Genomic DNA, 9951 nt, shown 5'->3' with positions numbered 1-9951 from the left:
TTAGCCGCTTTCGAAGGCAAGATGTTGATATCTTCCACGTGTCATCCGCCGGTAAACCACATCAATTTCTGCGGAAAGATCTTCATTGTGGCATACCCTACGCCAAAAGTAGCCAAATAGCCGTCTAAGCACCTTTCGTTCCGTGCAGTCAAGCCTCTCCATAACCGTTGATGGTGCTGCCCAAGTCTCCGATCCGTACATCTCGATGGGGCGAATTGCAGATAGGTAGATTCGCAGCCTGACTTCGTTGGTGATGGGGGTCGACCACAGACATTTCGTTAAGGAGTTAAATGCAGAAGTGGCCTTAGCGCATCTTTGCTGAACATCTCTCTCGTAGCTGCCGTTGTTCTTCAGCATACAGCCTAGGTACCAGAACTCATCGACGAGTTCTATCGGTTGTCCGTCCACCCTGATTCCCGTTCGAGGTCTCGAAGAGATCCACATCTGCTTGCGTTTATCAGGGCGTAGGCGTAGTCCGTAGGCTGCAGCCAGCTTCGATACAAGGTTGACAACATGTTGAAGTTTCGTTCTGCTTTCCGCGAATATAACAACATCGTCGGCGTACTCGAGGTCAGTCAAGGGGCACCTTGATGGTGCTAAGACAATGTCGGCAGGACACTGGTCGACTGTTCTTCGCATAATGTCGTCGATGGTGAAATTGAACAGGAAGGGTCCTGCCACCGTCCCTTGTTTTACTCCAGTTACCACTTCAAACAGTGTTTTACATCCGGCTGGTGTTCAAACTGCAGCAGTTGTTCGTTGATTCATGTCATCAAGCAAGCGAACGAACTTTCCTGGTACTCCATCGGCGCGAAGCACGTTGAGAAGACGGCCTCGGTGAGGAGAGTCGAACGCGGCTTCAAAGTCCAAAAACGCTAGTTGCATTGGCTTCGAATACCGCTGCCAGATTTCGATCACTCTCCTTACGATGAACACCTGGTCAATCGTAGATCGGCCAGGATGAAAGCCAGCTTGCTCGTCGCGCGTTGTTTCTTCGCGATGTTTAATGAGTCGGTCCAGGATAATGCGCTCCAGTACCTTGTACATAACACACAGCAAAGAGATTCCTCGACAATTCCTTGGGTCCGTGACGGATAACTTCTTGTGGAGGGAAATTATGATAGCGTGTCTCCATGAATCAGGTATCTTTTCGTTTATCCATATTGAACGGATGATCTTTGTCATTTCACGAATCCCAGACGGAGGAAGATATTTTAGCATTTCTGCGCTAATCCCGTCGTCTCCACCAGATTTTCCATTCTTCATTTTCTGAATACAGACCAGGACCTCCGACTCGGTCGGTGGCTCCTCGTTAACCAAATATGTCGGTCTATGAACCTGTTCGAGTTCAGGAGTTGACGGTGCTAGCCGGTTCAGCAAGGTCTTGAAGTGTTCCTTCCAAATTGGAAGGGTTGCTTCACCGACAGCTACCCCATTAGCAGTGTTGAGGACATGGGAACATCTTTTCGTTTCGCCGCTATACTGTTTTAGTAGAGCGTAGGCTTTCCGCGGGTTCCTGTCTTCCCACGCCTTCTCAAACTCCATCGTTCCTGACGTCCACTCGTTACCGCGGTCTTGTTGCAGTTGACGACGCAGCTTCTTTCTAAGACGCTTTTCCTGGTTGAAGTCACCAGCGCTGCGCGCGACACATACAGAATTGTATGTGGATTTTGTTTCCGCAGACGCAAAGGCAAACTTCTTCCCCGGCCATAGAACCGGGAGCGTTTCCCTTGCAGCATCCTGGATGCACTTTGTGAAGGAATTCGCATCGCTAAGCTTCTCCCTGGTCCGTACTCCAACATGAATAGACACAACTTGGCGGAATTTTCTTCTACATTCATCGTCTTTCAGACCTGCCATGTCGATTTTCGGTTGAAGAGGAACTCCTCGGTTTCTCTTGTGGAACCGTATCTTGAAGCTGAGAAGAACTGGACGGTGGTCAGAGTCGAACGCGACGTCCCAAACAGCTCTAGATTTTCGGATATCTGACTGAGGAATGTTCCTCGCCAGAACGTAGTCGAGCTGAAGCTTAAGAGTCCTCATCTTCCGCTTGCGCTGCTCTTCAGGCGTTAAAAGGGTTGATCCCTGCCACGTGAGCTGATGGCGTCGATGATTCCTCTTAAACGTGGAAGCGATGATGAGGCTCGTCTGTTCGCACAAGTCGACCAGACGGTCACCGTTGTCCGACGTGCGCTCCGCTGCATAGTACCATTTTCCTAGCACATCGGATTGCTGTTCGAGTCCCATCTTTGCATTTGCGTCGATTCCGACAATGACCACCTGCTGGCTTGGTATTTTAGACATCAACGCATTGAGTTCATCATAGAAGGCGTCCTTACTGTGGTCCTCAGCGGTTTCCGTAGGTGCGTGAGCACTTACGAACCAGAGTTTACGTCCTCTGCGATCCCGCAGTCGTAAAAATGCGCATCTAGACGACGTTGAGCCAAATTCCTCCACCAGGTCCTTGTAATCGTTCCTCACAGTTATCGCGCAGCCACCTACTTTGTTCTCATCAGCATCGCCGCAGTATATGGTGTAATTTTCGATGCTGATGACGGGCCGATCTCTCATGCGTGTTTCCTGCAGTGCAGCAAAAGGCACACAGAAATATCGCAGAAGTCTGGATAGAGCGGCTTGTTGGAGTTCACTCGATAGTGTTCGGCAGTTCAGCGTGACGAAACGAATGGTTGTTGCCAAAGATTCCATGCTCCCTTCAGGCAGTTGACCTTTCAGGTTATGGGCTTTGGCGGTGTGCTGGACGACAGCACCTTCTTGCAATGTATGGGAAGCTTTCGCCATATAACAGTGCAGGTTATATAGCCCGTACGTTCCTAATGCGTACGCTAGAACGCCTGATTGCGTTTAGCTAAAGCAGGGCCACCACGTGCAGGTAGCAATCAGATTCGTATACGCGGCCCCATCGTAATAGTAATAAGAATAATGATAATAATGATAATAATAATAATCATGATCATGACATATATATATATATATATATATATATATATATATATATATCTACTATATAATAACGGGCTTATTCTGTCACGTGTGTGTGTGTGTGTGTGTGTGTGTGTGTGTGTGTGTGTGTGTGTGTGTGTGTGTGTGTGTGTGTGTGTGTGTGTGTGTGTGTGTGTGTCAGTCACGAAATTCAAAATGAGGGGTCCACCGGCGTCGAGTTAATGCCTCGAAGCTAGGAAGCTATAAAATGAGGTGTGAAGGGGTCCACCGGCGTCGGATACCTATAGAAGGGGGTGCGACGGGTCCATCGGTGTCAGATTGCTGCGCCGGCGCCAGATGTCCAGAAAAAGGAGTGCGACGGGTCCACCGGTGTCAGATTGCTGCGCCGGCGCCAGATGTCCAGAAAAAGGAGTGCGACGGGTCCACCGGTGTCAGATTGCTGCGCCGGCGCCAGATGTCCAGAAAAAGGAGTGCGACGGGTCCACGGGTGTCAGATTGCTGCGCCGGCGCCAGATGTCCAGAAAAAGGAGTGCGACGGGTCCACCGGCGTCGGATACCTATAGAAGGGGATGCGACGGGTCTATCGGCGCCAGATAGCGTTAGAAGGCGGTGCGACGGGTCCACGGCGTCGGATAGCCTTAGAAGGGGGTGCGACGGGTCCACAGGTGTCAGATACCTATAGAAGGGGGTACGACGGGTCCACCGGCGTCAGATTGCTGCGCCGGCGCCAGATGTCCAGAAAAAGGAGTGCGACGGGTCCACCGGCGTCAGATTGCTGCGCCGGCGCCAGATGTCCAGAAAAAGGAGTGCGACGGGTCCACCGGCGTCAGATACCAATAGAAGGGGGTACGACGGGTCCACCGGCGTCAGATTGCTGCGCCGGCGTCAGATGTCCAGAAAAAGGAGTGCGACGGGTCCACCGGCGTCAGATTGCTGCGCCGGCGCCAGATGTCCAGAAAAAGGAGTGCGACGGGTCCACCGGCGTCAGATACCTATAGAAGGGGGTGCGACGGGTCCACCGGCGTCAGATACCTATAGAAGGGGGTACGACGGGTCCACCGGCGTCAGATTGCTGCGCCGGCGCCAGATGTCCAGAAAAAGGAGTGCGACGGGTCCACCGGCGTCAGATTGCTGCGCCGGCGCCAGATGTCCAGAAAAAGGAGTGCGACGGGTCCACCGGCGTCAGATTGCTGCGCCGGCGCCAGATGTCCAGAAAAAGGAGTGCGACGGGTCCACCGGCGTCAGATACCTATAGAAGGGGGTGCGACGGGTCCACCGGCGTCAGATACCAATAGAAGGGGGTACGACGGGTCCACCGGCGTCAGATTGCTGCGCCGGCGTCAGATGTCCAGAAAAAGGAGTGCGACGGGTCCACCGGCGTCAGATACCTATAGAAGGGGGTGCGACGGGTCCACCGGCGACAGATTGCTGCGCCGGCGCCAGATGTCCAGAAAAAGGAGTGCGACGGGTCCACCGGCGTCAGATTGCTGCGCCGGCGTCAGATGTCCAGAAAAAGGAGTGCGACGAGTCCACCGGTGTCAGATTGCTGCGCCGGCGCCAGATGTCCAGAAAAAGGAGTGCGACGGGTCCACCGGCGTCAGATACCTATAGAAGGGGGTGCGACGGGTCCACCGGCGACAGATACCTATAGAAGCAGGTGCGACGGGTCCACCGGCGCCAGATACCAATAGAAGGGGGTGCGACGGGTCTGCGACGGGTCCACCGGCGACAGATTCCTATAGAAGGGGGTGCGACGGGTCCACAGGTGTCAGATCCTTATAGAAGGGGGTGCGACAGGTCCACCTGGCGTCGAAATAGTGCGCAATAACTTCGTGTGCATGACGCAAAATATAGATGGTTGCAGCCATTTCATAGCCGTGGCCACTGTATCGCTTTGCTTTACACCCTATATGACTCCTCCGCGTGTCCATCTCCTTCTTCGTTCGCCTCAAGTTGGTAGCATGCCGCTCTCAGAAAGTGGAAACCCGCATGCAAACGGATGCTTAAATAGTGGCAAGATGTTTATGTGATCTGACGTGGAACGTTATCTTTATCAGTAGGATGATATCTTTCACGTAATTTTATCCCGAAACGTCATTCTTTGATAACTGTTTATAGAACAGAGGAGGAAAACCCATATTTCGCGTGATACTTTTAAATTTTGTCTATAATATATTGATAAGGAGTGTTTGAAGCTGAAGTTCGAATGTTCTCAAAATGTAGAACTGACGCGTTTAGGAAGATGTCTATGAAATGTTTCGCCCTTAGTTATAATATAAAAAAGGAAGAAAGATTGTTGGAGATGCACAAGTCCAATTTCGTAGAAAACGGCACTAATATTAATTTTCGTTCATCAGTGAAGGCGAGCGAAGCAAACTCCACAGGAAGTCTGAAGTCCGGCTTTAGCCGGACGTTCAGACTGGTACATATAATAACGGGCTTATTCTGTCACGTGTGTGTGTGAGTGTGTGTGTGTGTGTCAGTCACGAAACGACGGTGCGACGGGTCCACCGGCGTCGAGTTGGTGCCTCGACGCTAGAAAGCTATAAAATGGGGTGTGACGGGTCCACTGGAGCCAGACATCTATAGAGGGGGAGCCACGGATCCACCGGCGCCAGATACCTATGGAAGGGGTGCGACGGGTCCAGCGGCGTCAGATTGGTGCGCCGGCGCCAGATTGCTATAATATGGGGTGCGACGGATCCAATGGCGTCGGTGAATCCGATTATTGGTGCGCAATAACTTAGTGTGCAAGACGCAAAAGATAGATGGTTGCAACCGAATGAGCGCTTTGCTTTTCACCTTTACGACTCCTCCGCGTGTCGTGTCTGTCTGTCTCGTGTCCTGTCTTCTTCGTGTGTGTGTGTGTGTATGTGTGTGTGTGTGTGTGTGTGTGTTTGTCTGTGTGTTTGTCTGTGTGTCACGAAAGGGGGTGCGACGGGTCCACCCGGCGTCAGATTGGTGCGCTATGGTCATATAGCTATAAAATGGGTTGCGACGGGTCCTGCGGTGTCGATTGGTGCGCCGGCGTCAGATAGCTATAATATGGGGTGCGACGGGTCCACCGGCACCAGATACCCAGAGAAGGGGTGGGACGGGTCCACCGGCGCCAGACACCTATAAAAAAGGGTGCGACGGGTCCAACGGCGTCGGTGGCCCCGGTCATTGGGGCGCAATAACTTAGTGTGCATGACGCAAAAGGTAAATGGTTGCAGCCGTTTCATGGCCGTAACCACTTGGCGCTTTGCTCTTCACCTTTATGACTCCTCTGCATAAATAAATATTAAACATAGTAATAATAATAATAATAATAATAATAATAATAATAATAATAATAATAATAATAATAATAATAATAATAATAATAATAATAATAATAATAATAATAATAATAATAATAATAATAATAATAATAATAATAATAATAATAATAATAATAATAATAATAATAATAATAATAATAATAATAATAATAATAATAATAATAATAATAATAATAATAATAATAATAATAATAATAATAATAATAATAATAATAATAATAATAATAATAATAATAATAATAATAATAATAATAATAATAATAATAATAATAATAATAATAATAATAATAATAATAATAATAATAATAATAATAATAATAATAATAATAATAATAATAATAATAATAATAATAATAATAATAATAATAATAATAATAATAATAATAATAATAATAATAATAATAATAATAATAATAATAATAATAATAATAATAATAATAATAATAATAATAATAATAATAATAATAATAATAATAATAATAATAATAATAATAATAATAATAATAATAATAATAATAATAATAATAATAATAATAATAATAATAATAATAATAATAATAATAATAATAATAATAATAATAATAATAATAATAATAATAATAATAATAATAATAATAATAATAATAATAATAATAATAATAATAATAATAATAATAATAATAATAATAATAATAATAATAATAATAATAATAATAATAATAATAATAATAATAATAATAATAATAATAATAATAATAATAATAATAATAATAATAATAATAATAATAATAGTAATAATAATAATAATAATAATAATAATAATAATAATAATAATAATAATAATAATAATAATAATAATAATAATAATAATAATAATAGCACAAGGATTTCGAAGTTTCTTTAAATATGGCGATATTATAAAAGTAACACAGATTCTTGTAATGTTTACGGGGAAATAAATACGTCGCATGCATGTTGCTGGAAGAATCAGGATATGTTTTGTGGAAATAGAGAAGGCAGGAAGTGTTAACACGAAAGCATGATTTGAATAGTTCATGTTTCAGTTTTACGTGCACGAATTCTGAGATAAAGTAAAATTCCAGCTGTGAGAGCGTGAGAGCTGTCAAAGTCTCCGTTGGGAAATAATTAAATAGATGCATATTACTATTTCTATCGCTACTGCTTATCTTATTTTTTCTGGTCTGAACCCTCGGAAACAAGAAGAAAGAAGAAGGTGAAGAAAAAATGGGCACGAAATGCCCAAAAAAGAAGTCTTCTCGCTTTTTTGTCATATTTTACGATCAGTACGATCGGTTCCCGACAATATTTCTATAATCATCTTCTTATAACTGTTCCAAATGGCGTAACTAAAAGAAAAAAGTGGTAAAAGTTGGAGTTTTTCATTACGTAGATGCCGAAAAAAAAAGCGTTTTCTAACAAAGGAGTTTTTTTTTCTTCTCTCGACACAATAAGGAATATTACATTAAAATTACATTTATTTTAGAAATAGTACCTTTTAAAACTTTTTCACCTCAGAAATGGAACCTTTTAATGCAAACTGGTTCCTGTAATAGCTTGGTCTTTCCGAAAAATCTATAAAAACTGTCACTTTGAGCAGAAAACTAGCGGATGTTAAAGGTTGTTTGAGGTATACTAACCTCAGTTTTTTTTTCGTTCTCGAAAGGCAAGGAAAAATCAGATTTTCATGAATGTTGAAAATATTGACATAAAATTTTGAAAACTATCTAAATGCACACATGAAACTCTCTTCAGTACAAAGCAACTTTAAAATCAGGTTTCAGTACAACAAGCCGGTAACATTTTTGCATAAAACCTTTCCAATAAAGCTAAATTAAAGAGTTTGTGAAAAATCGTCGGAAAAAGCTGGTAGAACATCGAAGAGCTGCTGTGTCGAGCAAGAACACTGCGATGAATTATGTAACATGGAACATCCGCTGTGCTAGTCGCGTAAATTTGAAAACTTATAAACGTAAAAACGTAAATTAAACCTAAACGACCTATATGTAAATTTGAGGAATTCGGATTACTTAACTTAATTTATGTCCTCATATTTTAAGACTTTTTTATCTGATACTGCATGAAAAAAATGAGTTTCTTCGGAGTTCTTTGAAAAAAAATGGAAGAAGATCCTTGAGCAGAAGAAGTGTTCAGGAAAAGTTAAAGTTAAGTTAAAGTTAAAAGAGTAAAATCTGCCGGAAACTTATAAAATTACGTAGTATTATCCTAGTGTACTACACGTATCAATCCAACAATGCGGGAGAAGAGAACAAGTTCCTCTCATATTTCACGTGTTTGCTTTGCAGCTAATATCGTCGATGCGGTTAGAGGGTTTTGCTGTTTTCACTCGAATTATACGTTCTAGCCGTACTTGTCGAGTTTAGTCACGATAACTACAGTAACCATATCTACCGCTACCGTAATAAGTGCTTCAAATACTCAGGTACGATTGTACTCTTAAGTTAAAATAAATTAGCATGGCTTTACAGTGAATTTCGACCCTGATATGCCGTATTTAGCATTTTTAACAGTGAAATCCCAGAAAAGCGGTCATATTGTAAATACTAGGACATTTGACATAAAACCGTACATGGTATGTGAAGGACGCAAAACAGGAACAACTTTAACGACATCGGGGATTGGTTGAAATTTATGATCTGCTTATATGGAATGTCGTCAATGTCAAGGCTATATTCTCGTGATAGGAAATGAGCAATTTCCAAATTCTAGAGGTTATTAGACGCCCATTAACCGAAAAATTCAGCTCAAAACTCTAAAAGAACCGGAATCAGCACTGATCTTGACGAGTAGCGCAGCTTGGTGGGATTGAACTCCGCTAAGTCGAGTCTAGGCACATTTCCATGGGAGTTGCTCATCTTGAAAGAGGAAGAGAAATCGAAAAATCTTCTTTAATACAATTCCAAGAGTTGATTTCGTTTGGAGCTTACTTGGGAAAATCTAATAGGGAGGGAGGAAATTTCCATGGAATCGACGAAATTCATGCTTTAAAGGAGAATAATAAAATTCCTAACATTTAAGGCGTACAGCATATAAAAAAACCAAGCTAACATTTGCAGGGATTAAACATAGCCGGCGCTAAGTATCCTTCTTTGGTAATCGTCCTGCTGTGCAGAACCAAAATGGAGATCCGTTAAAGCATGTGTTAAGACTTCTTATTGATTTGCTTGAGCTGTAGCAAAGATTGGTATTAGTTATTCTTTATCAACAACAAGGTTCCGTTGATGAGCTTATTGCGATAACAAAGGAACTAGCCCCATATATACACCTCTGCACTTTTAATCTACGGAACGGGAACGTAGCTCCCTTACAAAACCCTCGTGACTCATAGCCATGGTAAGTGATGGTCTCCTAAGTTACCAGTTCCAGAAAATGAGGTAAGCACCAGGCGATCTGTTGGTCATTGAGTTTATCTACGGTTTGAATGCTTTATGTAGGGTGATGAGGGTTTTAGGAGGATAATTCACTGATGGCACTTTTCACTTTAATTCTCCAGGTTCTGACGTAGGCAATAGCGGCGAGACGTCAGTCTACGTCTTCAACATGCCAAGATTCAAAGAAACTCGAACATGGACACTTGCACCAAGCGTCTGAATTCTTTGATTAGCGCTAAGAGATGTAATCATGCTATATAATAACGGGCTTATTCCGA

The 9951-nt window shown here is 43.1% G+C and overlaps 3 protein-coding genes across 3 annotated transcripts; all 3 read right to left on the bottom strand.

The window, feature by feature from the left end:
* RB195_017551 (uncharacterized protein) lies at nucleotides 1-639 on the bottom strand (the record flags this gene model as incomplete). The annotated part of the gene is made up of 1 exon (XM_064184593.1): nucleotides 1-639. One exon carries the CDS (start codon nucleotides 637-639, stop codon nucleotides 1-3), a length of 639 nt encoding a protein of 212 aa, XP_064040474.1.
* Nucleotides 640-738: 99 nt separating this feature from the next.
* Nucleotides 739-2799, bottom strand: RB195_017550 (uncharacterized protein; the record flags this gene model as incomplete). The annotated part of the gene is made up of 1 exon (XM_064184592.1): nucleotides 739-2799. The coding sequence occupies one exon, from the start codon at nucleotides 2797-2799 to the stop codon at nucleotides 739-741; it is 2061 nt and encodes a 686-aa protein (XP_064040473.1).
* Nucleotides 2800-6218: 3419 nt separating this feature from the next.
* Nucleotides 6219-9157, bottom strand: RB195_017549 (uncharacterized protein; the record flags this gene model as incomplete). Its single annotated transcript, XM_064184591.1, has 2 exons — nucleotides 6219-7161; nucleotides 9054-9157. The coding sequence occupies 2 exons, from the start codon at nucleotides 9155-9157 to the stop codon at nucleotides 6219-6221; spliced, it is 1047 nt and encodes a 348-aa protein (XP_064040472.1).
* Between the last annotated feature and the right edge of the window lie 794 nt (nucleotides 9158-9951).

Source organism: Necator americanus, chromosome II (genome assembly GCF_031761385.1).
Source record: "Necator americanus strain Aroian chromosome II, whole genome shotgun sequence".
Lineage (NCBI taxonomy): Eukaryota > Metazoa > Nematoda > Chromadorea > Rhabditida > Ancylostomatidae > Necator > Necator americanus.
Note: the sequence above shows the minus strand (reverse complement) of the source record. Positions and strands in the feature narration are given on the sequence as shown.